The 26914-nt window shown below is 34.4% G+C and overlaps 1 protein-coding gene across 2 annotated transcripts in view; it reads left to right on the forward strand.

Moving 5' to 3' along the window:
* The first annotated feature begins 48 nt into the window (after window positions 1-48).
* Window positions 49-26914, forward strand: part of Aida (axin interactor, dorsalization associated) — a 48419-nt gene continuing 21553 nt past the window's right edge. Inside the window, exons 1-6 of one of the 2 annotated variants that reach the window (XM_047520142.1) lie at window positions 49-269; window positions 7395-7464; window positions 15172-15225; window positions 15596-15650; window positions 22564-22627; window positions 22880-22986. In XM_047520142.1, the coding sequence (XP_047376098.1) occupies window positions 160-269; window positions 7395-7464; window positions 15172-15225; window positions 15596-15650; window positions 22564-22627; window positions 22880-22986 (460 nt within the window). In that variant the 5' untranslated portion in view covers window positions 49-159. The remainder of the gene's footprint in view (window positions 270-7394; window positions 7465-15171; window positions 15226-15595; window positions 15651-22563; window positions 22628-22879; window positions 22987-26914) is intronic. The other variant, XM_047520141.1, reaches the window with a different exon arrangement.

Below are 26914 nucleotides of genomic sequence, written 5' to 3' on the forward strand. Positions count from 1 at the left end.
GCGGCAAATGGGCTTGGGCGGCTCCTCGGCGGGTGGCGGTGGTGGCCTTAGCGGTTCCTCCTGGCCCTGTTAATGTCGGGGTCAGGCCCTGGGAGGATGGCGCCTTAGAGCCCAGCCTTGCTGGGGTAGGGGCGGGAGGGGTCGGGGTGGGAACCGGCCATGTCGGAGGTGACCCGGAGTCTGCTGCAGCGCTGGGGCGCCAGTTTTAGGAGAGGCGCCGACTTCGACTCTTGGGGCCAGCTGGTGGAGGCGATAGACGAGTATCAGATGTGAGTGACTAACCGCGGGAGCGGGCCAGACCGGCTGCAGTAGGACGCCTCCCCCTTGTTTCTTGTCGGTGTCTGTCCGCACTGTGTCTGCAGCCAAGGCTTCCCAGGGTGGGGCCCCCTGCACGGGGGGCTGAAATCCCACTGGCCCCGCGAGGCTGCTTTAGAGAAGACGGGTTCGCTCTCTGGGGTATCTCGCCCTTCTTTCCCCTCCACCTCCACGACGCCAGTTTCATTCAACAGGTAGTAGTCCTTAGCTGGGGCGCCGGCTCCAACAGGCTACCTACTTAGCTCCTTTCGAGCGTCTCCCGGGGCCCCAGCTCAGCAGTCAATTTCCTTTCCTCCGCCTCTCCCAGGTTGCCACCCCCCAATCTCTCTTTGAATCTCTGAGGAATACTTGTGCGTTCTCCGCCCACGTTCCAGGGATGAGTGGCCTTGCTCTGTGTGAGTGTCTTCCTCCCTCTCATGTACACCAGAGGAGGGAACTGGTTTTGACTGAGGGGAGCAGGGGTCTCCCCAGGAAGCAGCGAAAGCCAGGGATGCCTTTCCTTCTGCCAAAAGAAGGATCTCCTCTTGCGCTCCTTTTCCACCCCACTTTCTGGTGAGCTGTGTTTTCACAATTCCACCTCGATTTCGTTTCGGTTTCTGGGACTGTTATTTGCTAGACTATGAGTCCCACCCACCCCCTCGCTCGGTTTCTTTGGGTGGAGTCCGCGCAGGATGTGAACAGAGGAGAGCAAAATGTGAATTAATAGACCACGCACAGGAGCCGCCCCTCCCTCCTTGGGTTCCTCCTCCTTTTCCTGTGTATAATGTATAGCTACAGGGTGCATGTGGGTACCAGTTTCCTTTAGCAGCCTAACTCTGATTTTTTGCCCTTTCTGCTTTTGCCCCAAAACTTTAAAGATGGTTTTAAAATGAAAAGACAAGATTTATGTATGTATAAAAATCTTGCTTAATTTTTTGCACATATTACTGAACATGAGAACTGCCTACTAAAATACTGTTGTTTGCAAACTTGCTATTAGTTGCTTATTGGTTTAAAGCCAGTTATTGTTTGAGGTTTCGTGAAGTATGAAACTATGCAGAAGTAAAATTCACCCCCCCACACACACCTTCTGGAAAGAATACAGGATTAGTACTTGGAAAATCTAAGCTGTTCTCCAGGACAAGAGTTGTTTTTATCTGACCACCAGCATAATTTAGATGTGTGGATGTTCTCTTCCCCAATCTTTTTTACTTCGAATTGCCTGTAATTTCAAGAAATAACTGAAAACAACTATGCTCTGGGCCATTTTGTTGTGCCTAACAACTGTTAGCATTTATTTTTCACTTCCACTTGATTTCATTTGCTCCTGCAACTGTCCAGTGAGTATAATTATTCTCATTTTACAAAAAAAGGAAACTGAAACTCAGGTTAACAGATTACTCACAGTTACAAAATGATATCACCGAAGTCTGGAAATTTTTTTTCACTCCAAATCCTGTGTTCCCTAATATGTAAAAGCTTTGCTTATTTGATAAAGCATTGATAGAGTCATTCTGTAAGTGAATTGGACGAATTTCAGGATTTCTTTCATTGGTGAACATACCCTTCCATACACTAACAAATTAGTATCTATGTGTACTCATCCTGTATGTTAATGAAAATTGCATAGCCTGAAGTGTAAAACTGCCTCTTACTTGTGATATGGTGGGACCCTAGCAGCTGTGGGTACTGAGAAGCAGACCTCCCAATGGAAAGTGAAGAATACCATGTCTAATTGAAATTACAAAGGAAAATTGAATATGCAAGCTGTTTAGTTGGAATTTCTAGAAACTTCTGAATGAAGGTAATAGGCACTTACAAAGCTATTGTTGGGTCTCAGTCCTAGCCTTTGAACTCCAGGATTCAGAGTAGTCCTCCAATATAAAAACTGCAGTGTAAATTTCAATAGAAATATGTCATGATTGGCTTTAATTTTGTAAACATACAGGCCATGTGTAAAATGAGCTTGTTTAAATTTTTTAATATATTCAGAAATAAAGACAAATTAGATTTTGCATTCGAAAGAACTGTTTGGAAGGAAAGGCTACAGCACAAGAGACCAATAGTGACCATGATAATGATGTGAATGATATTGACAGGATTTGGTCACTGTGATATCAAGAGTGAAGTAGGAAAAGTATAGGATAAATGTGATTTCTAATTGAGTATGCAGCAGTTTCTTTATAGTCAACATATAAGAACTGATTTAGGAGTGGGAAGGGAAAGTTTGTCCTACTGTAATGTGAGAATACCATAGCTTAAACAATTTCATCATTGAACAAGTGAGGACTGGAAGGAGAAAGGTGAATAAAATTCCATATCTAACCCTAAAGCACTGAGTTTAGTGGAACATTTTAGACTAATAGGGTACTGCAATTAGTGAAGAACAAAAGTAAATGTTCCCATTCTCTTGCTGTTTCCTGAAACACACTTCTGCCATAGGGCTATGTTCAAATATTGTTCTTTCTGCAAGGCCCTTTCTGGCTACCCTATTTAAAATTGTAAAACCTCCTGTCCATCTCCACTCTATCCTCTCAATCTGGCACATCCCACTTCCCCCCTTTTGCTGCTTTTTTTTTTTCTTTTAATTTAGTCAGTTACTTTCCACTGCCCCTTCCCTTTCCCACAATTCCTCCCTCCTTCCTGCTAACCTAAACTTCATCTAAAATATATTTTATGTATTTGTTTTGTTTATGGTTTCCCCAAGGGAATATAAGTTCTTTGAGGGATGGGGGAGCAGGCAGTGTCTGTTCTGTTCTGTACTATAAACTTAGTGTCCAGGGTACTACCAGGACTTCCTTACATAATTTTTTATTTATATATTATATAATTATCATATTCTATTGAATGGTTGAATTCAGGAGTACATTGTGGTACCATTAAAAGCTGATGCCAAAATATTATAGGAAGATTTAAATAATGTTAAATTAAAATTGTTATTCAGAATACACATGGCCAATTAAAACGGTATCTCCATTCAATAGACCACCTCTTTCAGCTACCAGGGCATACATGACAATTTTTTTTTTTTTTTTTTTTTTTTTTGGTGGTGCTGGGGATCGAACCCAGGGCCTTGTGGCTTTTGAGGCAAGCACTCTACCAACTGAGCTATCTCCCCAGTCCCATACATTACTCTTAACTTGTATAGTGGAATGGAAACTTGTCCAGAGTTAGATTTCACAGAACCACTCCTGAGGTAATTCTCTAGCACATGGCTACTAATAAATATCTGTTAAATGAGTAGATGCATTTGAAGACTGAGTAATACCTGGTTTTAGTCATCTTTACAAATCTTTGCCTCTGCTGTTCACAGTATGGTCCATGCATTGGGGCCACCAGTTCACAAACCTGCTGGTCTGCAATAAGATGAAGAAATAAAGAGTAAACATTTAGAAACTATAGCAACTTGGCATCTTGACCATATTTTTGTGTTTTACAAAAATATTAGCTTGAGACAGATTGAGAGGAAAAACTGTCCTTTGCTGCAGGTTGAAAAGTACTAATTTCTGTGTCTGGAATGATGTGGGGTTTCCATCAGTCACTTGTTTATGTGCTTAAGATGTATTTAAACTTCCCCTTGAGAATAGTCCTCTTTTACTTGTGAGAGAAGTCTCTAGAGAAGAATATTCGATAGGTTTCTCACCTTTACTTGTAGAATGTCAACTCCTTTATTGCTTATCTAATATCCAGAATGTAGATTTTCCCACAGTAGACAAAATCAGGTCTTGCTTTGTCTTAAAATGATACAATCTTTTGGGGATTTACTTTTTTTTTTTTTTTTGGCTTAGACTATAGAAGTTTTTTCTTTAAACAACTCAGGTATACTTTATGTGCCTTGATGTTCAACCATTTTACATGTATAATTTGTTGATTCTTTAAATTAAATTTGCCAAGTCATGCAGTCATCACCACAATCAAATTTTAGAATATTTTCATCATGTCCAAAGATTCCTTGTGTCCATTTGCAACCATTCCATGTTCCCACTGTAGCCCCAGAGAATCACTGATCTACATTCTATCCCTATAGATTTGTTTTTTCTAGATATTTCTTGTGATTTGAAGCATCTGATATATGATCTTATGCATATACTTTCTTTCATTTAGCATAATATTTTTTGTGTCGTAGCTTGTATTATGGTTTTGCTCCTCTTTATTGGTGAATAGTATTACATAGTATGGCTGTACCACACATTTTGTGTGTCCATTCACTCAGTTGTTTGACATTTGAATTTTGGTTATTAATAGAACTGAACATTCATGTGCAATACTTTATGTGGACATATATCTTCATTTCTCTTGAATAGATACCTGTAAGTGGAATTGCTGGGTCATATATTAAGTGTGTAACTTTTTACAGAAGCTGTCAAATTGTCCAAATTGGGTGTACCATTTTATATCTCTACCAGCAGTATACAGGGTTTTCTATTTCTCTGCATAGCAGCATTTGTTACTGTCTTTTTGATTATAGCCATTTTCAGTATACTTCACTATGGGTTTTATTTGCATTTTTCTAGTGACTAATAACACATGTTAAATGTCTTTTCATATGCTTGTTTTCCCTCCATAAATCTTTGTAAAGTGTATATTCAATCTTTTACCTATGTAATTGAATTATCTTTTACTTACTGACTTGTAAGGGTTTTTTTATGTATTACAGTTTCAAGTTCTTATTTTTTGCAATATTTCTTCCCAATGCGTTGCCTGTTTTTTTTTTTTTTTTTTTTTTTGAAAACAAGATTCTGTTTGTAGCTTGCTTTCTTCCGATTATTAATATTTAAGCAGGAGTTGAGAGCTATACTTTTTCTTCTGACAAGAATCCTGGTTAGGTTGATAGCCACTATTAGCAAATTGTGTGTAGAAATATTCAAATAAAGAAATGGTCACACTGTAACTTCCCTGAGTTCAAGAATGTATAGTCGACATTGCTAAGGGTATAGACTATGAATTCCTATAAAAGAGTCCACATAGCAAGAGTTAAAAAAAAGAAAGCAAATTCAGAAAAAGGATAATGGCCATATTTATTTCTGTTTTTACCTTCTCTTGCATAAGAATTCATAAAAAGTGAGTTGTGAGTCTATGAATGACATTTTAGGAAATATATCCTGTGGTTTCCAGCTTTGGAAGAAAATAAGTAAATGGATGAAAGTTTGACTAAGTAACATGGTAGAGCTATCCTAGCAAATGTTATGATTTCTCTTAAGAATTTCTTGCTTAATGATAAGGGATGCAGACTTCATAAATTGGATAGAGGCCATCAAGAATACGACTTGATCCCTAATGATATGATTGCATAGAATAGAACTCCTATCTAGTACTTAATTTTTGGAAACGTGATGAACTATCCTCTTCAGTTGCTTTTCCTAGTTAGCACTTGCTGCCCATTCCTATTTCCATGACTCAACCAGAATAGCATGATGTGCTTCAGAATCTTATTTTCAAAAACCTTTTGCCAGCTTTTTTCCTTGCATTTTTATTATATAGTATAAAACTCACTATATTAAAGTGTACTTTGAAGTGATATTTAATGTATTCACAATGTTATGCAACCATCGCAGTTCTAATTTGTAAAAATTTTCATCAACCCCAAAAGAAACTTCATATCTCGTGTCTGTCACTCAAGATTTTCCTGTCTCCTGGCAACCACTAGTCTGCTTTCTTTCTCTATGAATTTACCTATTCTGGACATTTCATGTAAATGTAATTGTATAACATGACCATTTATATCTGCCTTCTTTTATATAGTGTAATCCTTTTGAAGTTCATTCACACTGTAGCTAGCATTGTATCTGAGTTTCATTCCTCTTTATGACTGAATAATATTCTACTGAATGGATGTACCACATTTTGTTCATCTATTAATCAATTGATGGACATGTTGATTGACTTTTTGGTTATTTTGAATAATGCTGCTACAAACATTTGTGTACATGTGCTTTGTATAAACTTTTGGATACATCCATTAGGAGTTTGATGAATCATAGAGTTTCTCTATATTTAACTGTATTTATTTAACTGTATTTAACTTTTCCACAGTGGCTGACACTAATTTACATTCCTGGCAGCAGTGAATGAGGGTTCCAGTTTTTTCCATCCTTTCCCTACACCTATCATTTTCCTCATCTCTCTCTCTTTTTTTAATTATACCCACTTGCATGGGTATTTAGTAATTATTTTATGATTCTGATATGCATTTCCCTGATGTCTGATGATACTGAATATCTTTTCATGTGTTTATTGGCCATTTTTATATTTTGTTTAGAGACATGTCTGTTCAAATTCAGTGTCCAAAATTGGTCTTTTTTTTTTTTGTAAGTCAGTCTTTGCCTTTTGCTGTCTCAGATAGCTTTGGATCTTCACTGTTAAGCTTGTACTAGCATCGTAAATTCATCCTGGAAAACCACTCAAGTCCTAACTGCTATTTTTAGATATGATGATAACTGGGCAACTACCCTTTTTTGTTTTTGATTGGTGGAGGACTTTTCTTTATTTTCCATTAAAAAATATTTCAAAAGCATATTTTGGTGGAATTATTATCATGGTGTAATTTGGATTTGAATGATTCTTATTAGGAAATTAATTATGATAGAATGATGAAGTATCTATGGTTGATAATCTTACTGATGCTCATTGGAAGTGTTAAAGTAGAATCTGGACTACTACTTATTGGCTGGTTATAGAAGAAATTAGTGCATACTAAAGAAAGTTGAATTATGTGCTCTTTGAGATTCTTTCCAGCCCTAAGATTCTGAAATTTGTCCCAGTGAAATGATATGAAAAGTATCATATTTTCATCATTATTTTTATTTATTTATTTTTTGCAGTGCTGGGATCGAACCCAGGGTCTTGTGCTTGCAAGGCAAGCACTCTACCGACTGAGCTATCTCCCAACCCTCATCATTATTTTATACAAACTTTTTTGTGTAAAAAGTTTGAATCTAAGGATAATGTAGGTCTACCTTGAAAAGGTGAATGTACTTCAAAAAACAGAACAAGGAATTATATACTTCACTGTTTTTAAAAGGTTTTAGGTTGTTTCACTTTGTTACAGTTGAGATACTTTGCTTTCTTTCAGTTCTAAAGAACATGTTTTCTTCTTACAGATTGGCAAGACATCTACAAAAAGAGGCCCAAGCTCAACACAATAATTCTGAATTCACAGAAGAGCAAAAGGTACCATCAAATAATGTCTAGATATATCCAATTATAAATGAAATTGCTTTTTAGTTCATTAAGCAAAAAACTGTTATATTTAAGTAAAAAAAAAAATCATACTGATTATCTTTGCCTAACATTAAGTGAAGATTTATAGATATATAACCTATCACTTAATGAATTTCTTTACTTAACTATTCAGGCCTTGTTTAACTCTAGTGAAAGCCATCCATACTTTGGTTGAATAGGATGGATAACCCAAAGATTGGAGTTTGTCCAGAGTCACTTGGGAAAACAGGAGGATTGGGAATAGGTACATTCCACCTCAGTGCTTAACTCTGAACTTTCATAAATCTGTATGTATTACCTTTCAAAACAAAAACCACAAAATCCCCCAAACCAAAAAACAAACGGAAAAAAAAGAAACACACCACTGAAAAAAATTAGCTCAAGTCCAAAAGTTGGCATACAAATCTGCCAGCTAAATAAATGCATTAAGATTGCAAAATGTTTCAGTACTGTTCTTTCTTCCTTGAATTAAAATTTTTGTATGTCAGTTTGATCCCTTTTAGAGATTATGTAAAAGGGGATACTCTAAAGTAGCTTTACTTTAGAAGAATGAGAAGATATGGGAGGAAACAACTCCCGTTTTCTCCTGGCCTCAGAGTAACTAGTGTTAAGTCAATTTTTAATCTTGTAGATAGTGAAAAATGTGTGTTTTTCTTTTCCTCATCTCTTAAGAAAAGACAATGTGAAAACCCTGATGACCTAATTCACTCTTATTAATTCCTTTTTTTTTTTTTTTTTTTTTTGCACAAGGGAAATGGGATTAATTTTTTGCATAACTTTTTAATTAAACCTAGGCAAGTTTTTAGTCCGTAGGCCTGTGTTTATTGATTCTTAGTTACAGGAGTTTGGTGAGAAAAAGCCCCCATTGGGTTAGCCATATTTCTTGCCCAAATATATTTGTATTTTTTAAATATTTAGGTCTACTTTAACTAATGTAATTTTTTTGTACTTCCAAAAAAAAATCGTGATACTGCAATTTAAAAGGGTATTTTTTTTCCTTAATAATTGCTAATATCCACAGTAGATTTAGGAGACTTAGAATTTTGGTCCTGGAAAATAATTACCACAAAGGAAATAGCTGATTTGTTTAAGGAAAGGAACAAAGACTATGCACTTTACCACTGCAGTAAGATTTGTGAAATCTGTCTAGGAATTGATTAGGAAGTGATCAGCTGGCATCACAGAATTGAGACTTAAAATGTCTGAATCTTCATGAATAGAATCTTAGATATCCAACTACACAAGTTAATAGTTAATGAAGTTTGTTGTGAATATTAAAACAAAATGAAAAGTAAAGATTTTAATGATTCCATATTTTAATTGCCTGTTTGCCTGAGTTAGATATATGCTTTGCCTCCAGCACTTGTTGCTCAGGAATAGAACCTGTGAGTCACATGACCTGAGATGTAAAGTCATTTGACCTCCTAAAACATACTAAAATTACAAAAAAAACAAACAGGATACCATCAAGAAATGAATCTTGTTATATAAAGAGAAAAAAAAATTAACTTGATTTTCTCTAATATTCTGAAACTAGAGCTGGTGTTCCTAATGCTATTTATTCTTTAATTTATAGCTGCTCCTTAGCAGCCACCTGGCTGCTATCTTTTTTCAGCTTGTTTTCGCTTATAAAGGCCCACAGATCTTGCACTCTAAAAGGTCCAAGAGGCTGCATGACCTAGAGGAAAGAGCTGAAACTGGGAATCAGAAAACTTAAGAGTCTTGCATCCTGGCTCTGTCTCTGGGCCTGATTTTCCTTATTTATGAAATGAGGGATTAGAGAACCCTAAGTGAACTTAAAAGGTCTTTCCTTCTTAAATCTCCAGTGACCTCTACTTTAGAAGTGGTCTGTACCTCCTCCTTTTCTGGAAACCTGATATCTGAGGAACATATTATTTATATTACCTGCCCAGGAGGCATTTCTGACTGCCAGGTGTGACTGCAGACAGAACTTTTGCCTGTCTGCCTATTCCTTGGTCTTGAAGAGGGACCCCAAATCATTCCGTTCTACTATATAATGCATACAACTTTGTATGCATTTAAAAGTTTAATTTTCTGTAAAAATACAAGTGAAATAGTCACAACAGACAAAAACACTCATTGATGGTTAGACCTTATATGGTTGTCACATAAGAATTATCAAAGTCTTCAAGTTAATAATGATTAGAAAAGAGAGATCTTCCAGACATGTTCTAGGGAACACTGGCTCTTAAAAATTAATAGAGTTTGTGTGTGTGCTTGTGTTGTGCTGAGAAGGAACCCAGGGCCTCATGGTAGGCAAGCAAGCACTCAATTACTCAGCTACATCCCAACCCACTAGACGTCATTTGCACGCAGAGTTTGTTATTTCTCTGGACTTTTGATATGCTAATGTGTATGTTGGTTATTTTAAAGAGTTTGGTTCTGCAGTATTTAAAAATTATTTGCTTTGAAAATTCCCCTCCTTTCTTTTTTTCTCTCCTCCTTTCTTAGAGAACATTTCATCGAATCTAGTGTTCTGAAGAACATTATACAGAAAATTTTGACACAAACTGTTAGAATTTTGCCTGGATTGAGATGCATCAATGACCTAATCTTCAGAAAAAGTAGTAGTTTCTTTTCCTTTTTTACTCTAAAATCCACTTGATATCACATTTTAACATTTAAGATAAAAATATTAAATGTTTTTATATTTATATTTTATATTTATATTTATAAATATTTTTATAATATTTTTATAAATAAAATATTAAATACTATTCCTGTACATAAGCTGGAGAAAAAACTGAATTATATTTCCTCCAAAATGAAAATAGAGAATGCTTTTAACCTTATTCTTTGCAAAAGTTTTATGTTTTTATTTTGAGTTATTTTTTATACTTATACTTTCAGTGCGTTGATAGCAGTGACAACTTGTACAATTATGCCAACCATTCAGTAGTTTGTGAACTTTGAAAGAAGTTTTTTTGTTTTTAAAAGCCAATTCTAAAAAAAAAAAAAAAGCCAATTCTATTTCTAAAGTGCTTTCTTATGAAACTTTTTCCTGTCTAGCACACAATGAGCTCTCAAAAATATTTGATGAATAAATGTTTTATTGGATCTTAGATTATTGATATTTATTTCATGTGTATTATTTTAAGATAAATCCTAATTTCAAGAGAATAACTTACATTTTTCCAATGTTTATTTTATATCTAAAGAATTCTAAAGTGGAACTACTAATCTGTCTAAACCTTATTAACTAGTGATAGCATAAAAACTTCACATATTTTTTCCTATTTTTAATATTCTCAAAGATTTCCAGTTAAAACAAGAGTGTATGTTCTTATTTGATCCTCCCTCCTGATTAGTTCACTTTGCTTTCATTTCAGTTTTCAATAGTTTTGTCATTATAACAACTGGGTTTAGTAGCCAACAAAAAGCTGCCAAAAGCTTTCATTCCATGGAATTCCCTACTTTGGTGTAGTAGATTTTCTCATGTAAGTTTCTGGACAAAATAGAACATCCTGTCTCATGACGCTTAGAAAGTTTTTCCCTGTTTTGAGTCAAATTTGGTGGTAATGAGAATTCCAGCACTATATACTTGTTTGATATTTTATCGGACCCACCTTTCTACCTCCACTTTCTCTCTACCCCCATATTTTCTCTCTCCCCCACAGCTAGATGGAAGATGACTGGCTCTTTAAATATTTAGAAGTTAAGTCTGGATTAAGTAAGACTGTACTGAATTATGCATATTTTTAAACTGATTTTTTTCATTACATAAATTGAATACATTTTAGCAAAATTAATTTAGCTCTTTAATTGTCCATTTTTATTCCACGTTTTCCCTTAACTGATCTTTAGAGCTATCAATTTCCTTAGCAATGACAAACTGAAGGAGCTAATACTCTAAAAGTGATACCATTTTCTATTTCTTATCAAATTAGGTATGAGCAATTAATTTGAATGAGATGCTAGTGATTTAAGTCTTTATAAAATTAAACCTCACTTACTTCAGTGCTTGGTTTAATGTACATTGATTACACTAGTCAATACTTATGCTCTGGCATATGTGAATTTGTGCTTTCTCACTTATCTGAACTATTCATTTTTGAGGAAGGTGAAACTTTCAGTAGTAAGCACTTGATTTTGACATCAGTAAATTCTGCATGTTTTAAACGTTATTGCCCCAACTGAAATGATAGTTTTTCACTCCTTTTTTAATACTGAATTTGGGCGTGGTCCCTTAAAATAGTTATGAATAATGCCTGTTGGTATTTTGCCATAGGTCAGTGCATTTCTGTATAAAACGCTATTGCTTCTGCTTAACTTGAAGAAATATTTAAGTGTAAAATAGTTTGTTAGTGGGCTCATATTGTTAAAATACAATATTTTTATTTTAAATGTTAAAAGTGTGAAATCAGGTGGATTTTAGAGTAAAAAAGGAAAAGAAACTAACTACTTTTTCTGAAGATTAGGTCATTGATGCATCTCAATCCAGGCAAAATTCTTTTTAAAATCAGTTTCAAAAGAATATAGTAAGTCATAGCTAAATGGTATTGATGTAAGTGTATGGTTTTATTGTATATCTTGCTGTGTTGTATAGAAGCCATTGATGTCTGGGGCAAGTTACTTAACCTATCTTTACTTCAGTTTCACACCTATAAAATTGTCATATCTAACTCAGAGTTATGGGGAATATAACTAATGTTTATAAATCATGTAGGAGAACCTGTCAGTAAGTGTTCATCAGTTGTTAATTATCAATAAATGGTTAATAATTAATAGTATTTGTTATTAATAAATTATTTGATTATTATTTTTATACTTAATTGTTTGCCAGATTTTTTTTTTTTTTTTTTTTTGGGTGCTGGGGATTGAACCCAGGGCCTTGTGCTTGCAAGGCAAGCACTTTACCAACTGAGGTATATCCCCAGCCCCTATTTGCTAGTTTTGATGGAGTCAAGTGGTATATTTGAACAATAATTTGGGGATATTAGATTTTTATGTAGAAAAGACTGCTTACTGCTTATTTCTATATATAGCTATTTGAGAGGATGAATAAACCTGAGTATCTTGAATCCTTTTGCAGTTGCTATTATAAACATAATTTTCAAATATAATCTATAAACAGATTAAAAGTGAATATTTTCTAAGCTTTTATATTGGAATTTAAAAAAGATTGTGGAGATGGTTAAGTATTATTACTTGTTCCTTGTCTGAGAGGCATATCTTGATCAGTAATGAGTTTTTTTGTTTGTTTGTTTTTTAGTGAGTTGCTATCCTGTTTGTTGTAGATACAATAGGTAAATAGCTTCCACTAGTCTAAGCACCAGGGGCCAGGACAATACTATTGCTTCCCTTTGCTCCTCATTTACCTTTCAAAGACCATTAACCAAAGACAAAAATCACCAACTCTAATTTACTAAACTTTCTTAACTTATTAATACATTCAGCAAAACATGGCTTTTTTTTTTTCAGAATATGTCATTTTGTAGGCATTGTAAACATTGTACATAAATACTTCACTTTTATGGTCTAGACTTATTCCTAAAGATATTTCAGAAATGTCTTTTTTGGAAGGACCTAAAAGTAAGTCTCAGTGACATAAGTTCAGCCTGCCATGATGATTTCTTTTATGAATCTCCTCTTTTCATTTCCACCCTAGCTAATCATATTCTTATTCTGAATATTGTTATGTAGGCAAAACCTGAATGATTTTTGCCTTTAGTTTTTTCCCTTCTCTTTCAAACTATGTGTGCATTTCATACCTTTATCACAACAGTCATGGGTTTGGTTGGTTGGTTGTTAGGCAGAATCTCACTGTGTTGCCCACATTGGCCTTGAACTCTTAGGCTCCTCCTCCTCTTCCCAGTAACTGGTACACACAACTGTACCCTGCTCAGAACAGTGTTCTTAAGGACACATCTGTTAAAAAAACAAAAACGAAAATAAAACTGTGTAACTTATTGTTAAAGTATCATAAATTCTTCAGCAGGGAGTCTCTTGAAGGTCCATATAAGAATGACTATGCCCTATTTCACTTTACTTTTGAAACCTATCCCTCTGCTTTCAGTTTGGGATTTTAGGTAATTGAACCATGACAATATTCCAAACTCTTTGATTTGGAAATCCTCCCTAGTCTTTGGGGCTGGAATCCTAATACAGATCTTGTTCTGTTCCTTTAGGACATAAAAGGACTTACTTTGCTGAAGCTTATAGATGACTATCTCTCTTTTTAATATAGTGATCCTGTTTATATTTTATCTCATAATAGAATGTGAACTTATTAAAGGCAAAGATTATACCCTATCACATCTGTTTTATAGCTTATGTTATAAATTTTACAGGTCATTTTACAGATCTGACTATAAAATTTGCCATCATTCATCACAAATACTGATTTTGTTTAATATTGCCTAAGTATTTAAACAAGTCAGAGTTGAGCTTGAATCAGAATTAAATTAGACCATTGTGCAACTTTCCAGATATTGTTAAGTCTTTTAGTAAATTTCAAGCTTTATGGAGAAGAAAAGATGAAGCTTGGAAGGGAAGATGTCAGGAATCCCCTTTTCATTACCCTCCCCCTTTTTAATTTTCTTTCTCTTTTTTCTTTTTTAAAGTTAATATTTTGGGTCTGGAGCTGTAGCTCGGTGGTTGAGTGTTTGCCTAGCAAGTGAGTGAGGCACTGGGTTTGATTCTCAGCACCACATAAAAATAAATAAATAAAATAAAGGTATTGTGTCCATCTACAACTAAAAAAATAGTTAAAAAGTAGTTAATATTTTAACTTAAAAATAACAAAAATAATACATATTAATGGGATAACATGTTTTGATACACGTATACATTGTGTGCTGTTTAAATCCAGTTAAACATTGTCTACTCATTTATCATTTCTTTATATTTAAAAATTTTCAAAAATTTTTCTTCTTTTTGAAATATAGGGTACATTTATTTATTTTCCCCTACTCTCCCACCCCTACTTCCTCCAGTCCCTGATAATTACCATTCTACTCTCAACTTCTAAGATATCAACCTTTTTATATTCCACATGAGTAAGATATCATGTGGATCTTGTCTCTCTGTGCCTGGCTTACTTCATTAATATAATGATCTCATTCTATCATATTTTTGCAAAGAATAGGATTTCTTTCTTTTTATGACTGAATAGTATTCCATTGTGTATATGTAACACATTTTCTTTATCCACTTATCTGCTGATGGACTCTTAGGCTGTCTCCATTTTTTGGCTGATAGGAATAGTGCTGCTATGAACATGGGAGTGCAGGTGTCCCTGCAACTTACTGATTTCCTTTCCTTTGGCCATATACCCAGGAATGGAATTGTTGGATCATATGGTAGTTCTATTTTTAATTTTTTGAGAACTCTCCACACTGCTTTTCAAAATGACTAACTTCATTGCCCCTTAAATCATATCTAAATCTGTCACCAAAGCAAACTTTATTTAGAATCGGTTGTGGCATGTTAGTTTAGAAGAGAGTATGTACTCACTTTTCTCCCTCTTCTCAGCCCTTTGGCTCCTGATTCTCTTCTCTAAAATCTTCAAGATGCTAGGAAGGAATAATATTCAGTTTATTTAAAGAATTATAGGTCTCATAAATAAAAATTCTTAATTTTAGCAAGTGACAGCTAAACTTATCTTGGTATTTATAGCATTTTTTTTCCCTACAGAAAACCATAGGCAAAATTGCAACATGCTTGGAATTACGAAGTGCAGCTTTACAGGTAAACGGCAATTTTTTTTAACAGATTATTCTGAATTGTTCTGATAAGACATTAGACATCATGCCCAAAGCAGTATTATTTCAGTAGGGTTTTATAACAATAGGAATTGATCAGTTGAACTCATACTTAAATGATTTAGTTCATGTTTTGTACACTGTAGAAATGAAAGATATGATTTTAATTTTTTCTGTTGCTGTTAGCTTGAAAGTTCCAAAATGAAAACCCAAAAATCAGTTTGGGACTTTACATTTTCTACCTTGAAAGCAAGAAATAGATTAATTTTGAATTTTTGATTCTTGCCACTTAAAAGACATAGGGTGCAGTGAAATCTTTGTAATAAAAAGATATAATATGCATATTTTAAATTTAGTCCACACAGTCCCAGGAAGAATTTAAACTGGAGGACCTGAAGAAGCTAGAACCAAGTAAGTTTTGTTTTATATTTTTCAGTGATATTCCTTTAGGAAGAGAGGTTTTTTTTTTTTTATTGATTGATTTTTTTTATTGTAAACAAATGGGATACATGTTGTTTCTCTGTTTGTACATGGCGTAAAGGCATACCATTTGTGTAATCATACATTTACATAGGGTAATGTTGTTTGATTCATTCTGTTATTTTTTCCCTTCCCCCCACCTCTCCCACCCCTCTTTTCCCTCTATACAGTCCTTCCTTCCTCCATTCTTGCCCCCCTCCCTAACCCTAACTCTAACCCTAACACTAACCCCTCCCACCCCCCATTATGTGTCCTAGGAAGAGAGTTTTATCTATTGTAAATATTAAGATTGTGCACAGAAAGTGGATTTATTTCTCTTATTTTTTGGCACTTTTTAAATTCCTACAATATTTGTATTCTTAATTACCATTTGAATTTCACCTTTATTGTAGTATATCTATGGTGGTACTTCATCTAAATATCTATTAACCTTTGTTTTGTCTTAGTGGCTTTAAAAAGAATATAATTACTTTGGTAAGCATTTATAGTAGAGTACAGTAGAGAATATAAAGTTAGTCATTGATGCCCATTTACACTATATGTCATTGAAACTACAGTCCGGATATTGGGGATGCACTACAAAGTCTCCATTTTTTTCCCTTCTTCAAATCTTTTTAAAGTAAAAAATTTCTTCAAATATTTTGGTGGTTAGGATGCTGCCAAATAAAGCCTTTCTACTCTTTCTAATGATTGCTCTCTTAGAAGAAATGTCTACAGTATTGGCAAAGGGACAGTGTTGAATATGACTGAATGAATGTAAGTTAATGTACTCTTCTTTCATGGAGATAAGATTGTGCATCTCAGTGTATTTATGAAACATTTTACTTATCCATCTGTTAAATAAGATTTCTAAGTAGGATATCATTAAATTAAAGCATTTTCAAACAGAAAGTAGTCTTAGACTTAAGGTCACATTCTCTATTGAAGAAAGCGATGAAATTATTTGCCCTTTTTCACTTCAACCCCTAGTAGCTGAGCAGGGCCTAAATCTCAGGACATTTGTCATTCTAGCTCAGTTCACACTAGTGCAGTCCTTAATGTGAACACGCTTTGGGTAAGAGGTAAAAAATAAAATTTTAAGAACTAAAGAACTGAGTGTGGTGGCACACGCCTATAATCCCAGCAGCTCAAGAGACTGACAGGAGGATCTCAAGTTCAAAGCCAGCCTCGGCAAAAGCGAGGCGCAAAGCAACTCAGTGAGACCCTGTCTCTAAATAAAATACCAAAATAGGGCTGGGGATGTAGCTCAGTAATCCAGTGCTCCTGAATTCAATCCCCAGTCTCACCCCCCCCCAAAAAAAAAAAAAAACAAGCTGAAGAGAATGTTCATCTAAATTCCACAAACTACCAATGTCGAATTCATTTATAACAAGTCTAACAAAGATATACTTATTGGTATTGAGGTAGCTGAAATGTGACTGTATTGCAGATTGAGGACAGGAAAAGGATTCTCAGAGTCTATTGAAGGGGATCTGATTTTCTGATATTGTTTGGGTTGGAAGAGAGAAGTTAACGACAGACAACAACATAGGAATGCATAGCAGATTTGTTGTGATTCTGGTGGCTTTTCCACAATTTTAGGTGATCATATTTCATCTCTTCAGAACACCATCCTTCTGAATATGGCAAGAATTTCTGATGAACTCTGTCATTTTAATAGTTTGGTTACTTTATGTAATCCAGACCATAAACTTGTTTCTTTGCGGTTCTGGGGATCAAACCCGTGATCCCACACGTGCCAGGCAAGTGCTTTACCACTGAGCTGCATCACCAACCCTAGATCATAAGAGCTGGAGATGTAATAAGAGACACATTTTATATTCAGAAATAGTTCTTATACTTACATCCAGTGTATATAAGGATGCCAATCAATGTAACATTTCTCACAAAATTTTATTTTTTTGCACCTAGAATTTTATGATATTTCAAAAACATTAATAAATACTTCGTATAAGATTGAGATGTAATTCATACACCACACAATTCACCCATTTAAAGTATAAAGTTCAGCTTTTTTAGTAATTGGAAGAGTTGTGTAGACACCACCACAATTAATTTAGGACATTTTTATCACCCTAAGAAGAAACCCAGTTTCTATCAGCAGTCACTCACTTCTTGCCATCCCCCTAAAATCCCTTTCAATTCCCAGCCCTAGGCAACCTTTAGTTTGATTTCTGTCTATAAATTGTCCTATTCTAGACATTTTATTTAAATGAAATCATGATATATGATCTTTTATGACTGGCTTCATATAAGATTATTTTGAAAAAACACACTGATGGCTTTAAATAAAAGCTTATAACAGTTGTTATACACTGAGCTACCTCCCGAGCCCTCAGTTTTTTATGATAAAAAATAATTAGGATTTTGGCTTCTTATTTAGTCACTATTTTCCATTAGTTGTTTGTTTACAAATAAAATTTAAGAATCTTATAGGTACATAGGATGGTTGTAAAGATTGTGTACTTTTGGGCTGGGTAGATAGCTCAGTCAGTAGAGTGCTTGCCTTGTAAGCACAAGGCCCTGGGTTCGATCCCCAGCACCCAAAAAAAAAAAAAAAAGATTGTGTACTTTTTATTCTGTATATTTATTATCTCTTCCTCTAAACATGCTCAACTCCTTCTATTGCCTCACAAGATCTTTCATTGATTGCCATGTTTTTAGAGTAGCATGTATATGCTAAGCACTCAAATCCTCTCAGTTGCATTTTGCTAAGACAACACTGACATTTACTTGCCAGTTACCTTGTACCTTGTAAATTCCAGGGATGGGTGTTAGGGTCACCTAGACCAAGCTGTGTTTCTTTCACTACACTGTTATTAATACCTGTAATGGTGCAGTACTGACATCAGTCCTAAATCTAGCCCTCCATTTCAAACTCCTGAGAAATTATTGACCCATGTAATTAGTGGAAGATGAGACTAAAAGGCATTACATTTTTTGGGCTTTTTAAAAAAGATTTGGATAGGAATGGAAAGAGAATTTGGGAAATTCATTTATTATACTTTATATAATGTTTTCATTTGTACTTTTCCTTTCTTGATGCTTTTAGGTGATTGTAATTTTGCTCTTGCTTCTCAAAGGAATATAAATGGGTATACTGTATCAGTAGGATAGACTGCAATTTTGAATTTATCAAAGCAGGGTACTTATTGTGAGTTAATTATGTTGGAATTAAATATTTTCTACAAATTGGTATTTAGCAATATTTCAGAGTAAGTGTACTTAATCAAGCTTGCCTTTAGTCACACCTCTTCTAAGGAAAAAAAATGAATCTAACTTTGAATATGTTGGACTTAGCTGGCTTCCTTTCTTTAATATTTTTAAAAAATATTTCTTTATTTACTTACTTATTTTTTTATTTTTTGTGGTGCTAGGGATCGAACCCAGGTCCTTGCCCATATGAGGCAAGTGTTCTACCACAGAGCTACATCCCCAACTCTTGACTGGTTTATTTGGCTAATGTGTTCTTTTCTTCAACATTTTGAAAGCTTTTACATTCTTTCTGAAAAGTAATAAAACTATGATCATGAAAGTTGAGTCATTTTTTCTTATGTTAATGTCAGTAATGTACTGCTGCTTACTCAAGTATGACTCCCCACCACCCTGCAAAATTCCCTTCCATTAATCCATCCTTCAGGACTCCACAGAAATCCTTTCTCTGCTGTGCTTAGGCATATTAAACTCTGCCTCCTCTCCTGTATAGGAGCATTTTAACTGTCCATTATCAGACTCTCGTGTGTTATTCTCACTTGTATTTGTTTCAGTCCTCGAAGAGATCATGAATGAACTTTTTTTCCCCTACAGAGCCTATTGAATGCTTTAAGTATAGTATGAACTTGGCAAATTCATGTCGAGTTAAATAGATTTGAATGTTTTGAAGGAATCTTTTCCTATAATTTAAAAAATAACCTTTCAAAATTGAAGCAACTGCCCATTTTTCCTACCACAAAAATGAAACACGTCAGTCACAAAAGCAGAACACATTTTGATATTTGCCTGTGTGTCATCTTTTGAATGTAAGCTTCAGGAGGGTGGTAGGGCCATGCTCTGAGAGAGCAAGCTGGGAGTGCTGAATTTTCACCAGTGGAGTACATTGTCAGGTGTCTGCCATGTAGTGGTCCTAAGCGTGTAAGTTCTGCCAAATGAGCTGGTGAATCCCCAATTCATGACATACTTCATGCTTATGATAATATCTTTTGTGAAATTATAAGCTGTTCTTCGGAGCCTCCTAAAACATCATTACTAGTATTGGTGGAAAGAAACCCTATTAAAAGTTTAAGGTGGAACCCTATTTTAAAAGAAAAATAGAATCTGTTATTCCATAGTTGTTGAAAATGAAAATCTATACTACAGTTATAGAAAGTAAAACAATGGTTTTTTTCTAAAATTATTAACATAAATTAAAATTTGATAATACTTTAACTTATAAAAACAATATAACAAGAACCTATTATTCTAAAGCAAATATTTCCTCTTCAGAGATTTGATACCAAAGAAAAGAAAATACTGTTTAATTCCTCTATGCAAGATATTCTTAATAGCCACAATCTTTTTTTTTTTTTTTTTTTTTTGCAGTACTCGGGATTGAACCCAGGGATGCTTTACCACTGAGCTACATTTCCAGTCCTTTTTATTTTTATTTTTTATTTTGAGGCAGGGTCTCACTAAGTTGCTCAGGCAGACCTTGAACTTGCAATCCTCCTGCCTCAACCATTTGGTACCTGGGATTACAGATCCTTGCTACCTAAACAGGATCAACTTTTTAAAATTGGTGTTGTCTTATATATATTTTTTAAAAGCCTTGATTTTTTTCCCCTTTTCATTAGACTATTATTACAATATGATCATTTCTGTGTTTTTGTTTCTGATATGAGTGAGACTTGATCTTTTTGGTTACCTGCTCCCCATTCTTGGTGTCTGTTCCATTGTTGTATAAGTGATCAATATTAATAAATATTATTTATTAATATTTATTGAGTTGAATTACTAGTTTAGTAACAATGATCATACAAAAGTATAGAAAGGATGTTATTATATTAAAAAATAATCAGTGCTTCTTAGATTAGAATTATTAGGATTCTAGTTAGCTAGATCAAGAAAGTCATGGAGGGAATGAATGACCATATAACCATGCAGACTTACATGGTACTTTAAATTTTCCCTTGCCATTTCATATGTATGTATTTAGCTTTAATTCTCTCAACAGTCTATAAAGGAAGTAGCATTCTCATTTTAAAATTGTGGAGATTCAGAATATTATGTAAATGTTTAAGTCATTGGTGTAATCATAGGGCTAGGTTTTGATTTAAACCTACTTTGATCTTCATCCCCCTTGCTTGTCAGACTTAAGCTCCACAGTCCTTTCTATGCCTTGAACAAGGCAAACTGTTTCCTTCTTGGAGCCTTTGTTGTTGCTCCAGCCTGTTCACTAATACCTGGGAAGCTCTTATGCTAGAGCTACTTGTGTATGATTCCTCTCATCCCAAGGCTTGGCTCAGATGTCTTCTTGCAGTTTAGTTTTGAGAGACCCTATCCACCTTGACTACTCCACTGAGTTCTCTGTTTTTACACAGCATTCTGTTTGTAGCCTTCATACACTAATCATAGTCTTACATTATCTTATTTATTTGTTTGCACATTTATTGTCTGCTTTTCCTTAGTAGGGTCTAAGGTCCATATATGAGTTCTTGATTAATGTGTATCTTTAGCACCTAAAACAGGGATTGGAATATTGTGGGTACTCAGTATGCATTTGTTGAGAAGAAGAAAGAGAGAGAAAGGAAGAGGAAGAGCTAAAGGGAGAGAGAATACAAATGAGTAATGAGTGAGAATCTAGGCACAAGTTTCCAACTTTCTCACCAGATGATTTAGGAGAGAACACATATAAGAAGTCTGATAAACAAATCTGACTCCTATTGGAATAAGTCATGTAATTACAACCTGTGCTTTTTGAATTTCCTCCTTTAGGAATCCAATATGCCACCCTCCTTTTAACTAAACTGCAGGACTCCAAAATTAAAGGCTGAGTAATTAGAGTAAAAAACCATGGGAGCCTTCTGGGTTGCCTAATTAATAATGCTAAATATTCACCGTGATGTCATTGCAGGTAGTCACTAGGAACCCATAAAGTTGAAAATGAAACACTAAATTTCAGACAGTACTTCTCCAGACATAGGTAGAATTGTAGAACATCTGTAGGCTTACATGCCAGAACGTAATCATTGGAGTATAGATTGACCACAACCAGGACACAAAAGGTGATACCATCAGGTTGTTTGAAGATTTCTCTTAAGAAGAAATTCCACTGTGTGTTGTATATATGTATATAATAAATTTTATCATAAAAAGAATATTAGAATTATAACCTTGCTGCTACAAACCTTACTAATTTGATAGTGTTGAGGGAAATCTACTCAAGATAAATAATAAGATATGATTATGTATCTTTCTTTAATTGGTCATCTTCAATATCAATCTTTTAATTAAAATACTTCAGAGAAGAGGTATTCTCTTTCTCTGTTACCCCATGTCTCACCTAGGACCTTGTACATAGGAGAACTGTTTTTTGGAGTTCACTTTCTGTGAGGGCTCTGAGACTTACCTTGGAAATTGTAAAATACTCTGAAAATAAAATAATGGTATCTGGAGTCCACTATGGATATTTTTATTTTTCTAAGACATTCAATAGTCAATTACAGTCTTAAAATGATAGTGAGACTGGGAATTTTAAAATATATATTAATGTGTGATTAATATATTATAAAATATGATTAAAATTATCAATTTAAGAGATAAAGTGGTTTTTATCTATGGAAGGTTAATGTTTATCTTTTTATTCTAGTCCTAAAGAATATTCTCACCTATAATAAAGAATTTCCATTTGATGTTCAGCCTGTCCCATTAAGGTAAATAAATAAGCACCAATATTTGTCTTCTCATTTTATTATCTGTTTTATGCCTGTTTTTCAAATACTTGTGTTTTTCCTATCAAATTTGGTATCATTGATATCATTGGTAGCAATGAGATGATTAACATTGACATTCATATCAATATCAACCTAATAATCAACATCTTATCTAGGAAGTTAGTGACTATGAGGGTTAACTGGTGTATTAAGTGGTGTAGTTCACTAATTTTTTTGTCCTTTTTTATATAGAAGAATTTTAGCACCTGGTGAGGAAGAGCATTTGGAATTTGAAGAAGATGAAGAAGAAGGTGGTGCTGGAGCAGGGTCTCCTGATTCTTTTCCTGCTAGAGTTCCTGGTGGGTACAAAACGTACATTATGTAATTGAAGGTCAGGTATTTGGAACTTACTTTGCTACTTTTTAGTGAAGAGTAAAACATCTCCAGGTATGCCAATCTTAAGCAAATTTTCATGGCAACGCTGTTAGCAGTAGCTACTGCTTTAGTGTAAAAGTGTCTTACTATTTGTGTCAAGGATCCTCAAAACATCCCATGTTTAGTGATTTGCTAAGACAACTCACAGGACTCAGCACATAGTTGTACTCACAGTTGTATTCTGAGTTAGTACAAGAAAACACAAGAACAAAATTAGCAAAGGGAAAAAGCACATTGGCAAATTCCAGAGGGAACTTCTAAGAGTCCTCTCCCATTAGAGTCAAATACGTACTTAATTCCCTCAATAAGTTGTAATAACACCTGTAAAATACAAAATATAGTCTGTTGAGGAAGTGCCTTAGAGATTCAGTGCACAAGGCACTTTTTGGAGTCTGAGCCCCGTATAGGATCCCTTCACTTAGCATGGACCAAAACTCCAGACTCCAAACTCCAGGAAGAAAGCAGGTGTTCAGCATAAACCATATTGTTTGCATGGACAGTTTATACATAGTGATCCTTCTTATCAGGGCATTATGGGAACCCTGCTCAAATCCAGATTCTCATGGTGCCATCCATGGACCAACATTGTAAGCAGACTTTGTAGAGTAACTGCCTCAGGCTTGCTATGTTAATTCTTTTCTTTATATTATCAAGCCCTTCTTAAATCATATTATGATTGTGAAACCTAGACCTGGGGGAACAGATACTAAACAGTTGCCTTCATCAGGGAAATAAAGAATATACAGCAAGTCTTTTTTATTTATGGAAGATCTTGACAAGGCTATAAATACCCTAGTCAAGCACCCTGGGTAAAATTTGCCTCTTCCACTTCTATACTTTCTTGTTTTTACTTCTGATAAACTAGTTCATTTTTAGAAGTGTAGCAGTATGCTGTAATATTGTGATGCATTTTTTAATGACTTTTTATGCTTTATGGTATAGTTAAATATAGTGTTTTGTGTGTCACTCAGATAACTTTGTAATTAAAGTCATGTTCCAGCATTTTAAATACCCTTTGGGAGAAGGCATTTGAAGTGTAAACTGTGTAAGCTTAGACCAATTAGATACCTGTGCGTTTGGGTCTAACATCTGCCAATCAGTAGTTGAGTGACTATACCTGATTCTTTATAAATGGAGATAATGACAGTGCCTCTTTCATAGGGTTACTGTGAAAATTAAGGCACCATATTCAAAGTGTTTAGCATGGTACCTTTCATTTGCTGGATGGTAATGATGGCTACTCTGTTTTCATTATCACCTCTAAATGGTGATAACAGTACCTACACCATAGTATTATTGGAAAAATTACAGTCACCATAGATGTTTTTGTTAATGTTTCTTTTGTACAAGGGCATTATTTCTGATTTTCTTTATGAAGAAAGAGCTATATTTTACTTCATTTTTTCATATTGTGGGAAATTTCAAGATTGCTGGAATAATAAAGTAAATAAATTTGATAAAATTTCTGTAATTTTTATTTCTTTTTCAAACCACATGCTATAATTGAAATAGAGTCCATTTCTATAAATTTCTGGTTTGGTTGTTTGCTACTTGCTATACTTCTGCAGCAAACAAGATCCTTGAAGCAAATGATGTAAGTCATGAAATGGACAGATTAAGGTCTTTATATGGAGTTCAGGTTGCTGAGTTGAAAAGAAACTCTTAATTTAAATCCATTTGCTAGGAAAGATTAAGCCCAAAGTAAGTAAATTTTTGTATTCTGATATAGCATTTTGGTATTTCATTTCAGAGATACAGAAAGCTTGCTAAACCCTTCTATTCCCTGAATTATTTTTCCCCAAAGTAAGAAAGAGTACATGTAGTTCAATTGGCTATATATGATTTGGGATCATATTTTCCAGGACCTGTGTCATTGAAAAATAACTTATAAAATTATATTCATCGAAAATGTCATTGAAACAGTAAAAGGACATTTAACCTTTATCTTTATTGTAGGATAGGAAAAAAATTTTTTGTTATACTGCGGACACCAAGATTGCAGTGATGATGAGGCTGTTGTGCTACATTATCATAGCAATGTGCTTCTAAGAATCATAGCATTTTTCTTACCTTTATTTTATGTAATTTATATAATTGTAAGTTTGTTGTGACTTTTTTTTTTTCTTTTTTGGTACTGAGGATTTAACACGGGGCACTTCACCAGTGAGCCACATCCTCAGCCCTTCTTATTTTTTACTTTGAGATAGGATCTCACTTGCTGGGGCCTCAATGAGTTGCTGAGACTAGTCTTGAATTCGGGATCCTCCTGTCTCTGCCTCCCAAGACACTGGGATTCAGGCTTGCGCCACAGCATCTAGCTTATTGTGATCTTTTTTTAAAAAGTCAGGCTTATTAAGGTGTCACTTACATATATAAAAGGCATGCTTTTTAGTGTGCAACTTTATGAGTCTTGGCAAACATACATGCTGAACACTACTACGGTTAACCTAATGAGATGAGGTATAGTATATGGGTATGGTATGACCAAAGTAGTTTCTTTCCATTTAAAACTAAAAATTCATTTTTATCCAACCTTCTTGGAAAGAATAAAAAGTTGTTAAACCTTTCCTTGATATTAATATCATTTTCAAAACTTTCAAGTCTCATAAGGCAAACAATACACTTTTGTTAAGTGACTGCCTTAAGTCCAAATAGAAGTTAACTTTTCTTAAGGTAATCTCAGTAGATTTCATTTAAATAGACGATAAAATTTATAACCTGTTATTTATTACCTGAAAATTTATTTGCCATGTTGAATAGTAAAGCTACTAAAATGACAGACCAAAATAATGCAAATAAAAAAATAACTGGCCAGGTATGATGGTATACACTTATAATCTGGCTACTTGGGAGAATGAGGCAGGAGGATTGCAAGTTTGAGGCCAGTGTGGGCAATAAAAAGAACTAGGGATGTAACTCAGTGGTAGAACACTTGTCTTACCTGTGTGAGACCCTTGCATTTGATTCCTAATACCACATGGATAAATAGCCATGATACAATTTATATAAGATTTTTAAAAATATTTCTGAGTAACCTAATCAAGTTTAAACATAGGCCTAGCAATTTCAATATTATTATACTTTTGTTGTGTTTCTTCATCTTTTTGTAGTCTTAGATATATATAAAAATCTTATTTTGAAACTCAAAATGAAGAATGAAATTTACTTCTTTAATATCAAACTTGTTCTTGTTTTTTCCTACATAAATAAATATTTATTCTGAGTTGAACTTGAGAATTAATCAAATATAGTTTTAATTTTCATCTGAAGTGCAGTTTTTTTCTTGCCCACACAGCAAAATATTCATTGCTGTTCCATGAATATTAGGGCATCCTTCTTTCACAGAAATTCAGAACATATCTAGGGTCAAGCAGTAAATACAACTGAAGTATGCAGTTAAACTCCAGCTCACCAAGAATTTCCTCTCTCTCAAAGTCTCAAATTCTCAAGCTGAGCAGAATAATCAGAACAGGAGTCCTTCATCCAGTCATATACTTATATTGAAAGAAAAGGAAAATACCATTTGAAGTTGTCCGGTGCAAGGGTCCAGCCCTAGCAGCGGTCAGGGGTCCTAGGTGGATGGGAGGTATCAGCGCGATGGAGAAACAGCACACAGAGACACCAAGTGTTCTGAGGCTGAATGCTAATCTTTATTATTCACAGAATCTTTTTGTATGTTTTTTCTAGTTCTCCTAGCAGGTTTTCAGTAGTTTTAAGACTTGTTGATATTCTTTATCAATCTCAAGCCCAAGCACATTTCAAGATTTCCTTTTTATAATTTGTTTTTTGTTTGTTTATTTGCAGTACTGGGGATTGAACTCAGGGGTGCTCATTTCAAGATTTCCTTTTTAT

This window comes from Sciurus carolinensis, chromosome 12 (genome assembly GCF_902686445.1).
Source record: "Sciurus carolinensis chromosome 12, mSciCar1.2, whole genome shotgun sequence".
Taxonomy (NCBI): Eukaryota; Metazoa; Chordata; class Mammalia; order Rodentia; family Sciuridae; genus Sciurus; species Sciurus carolinensis.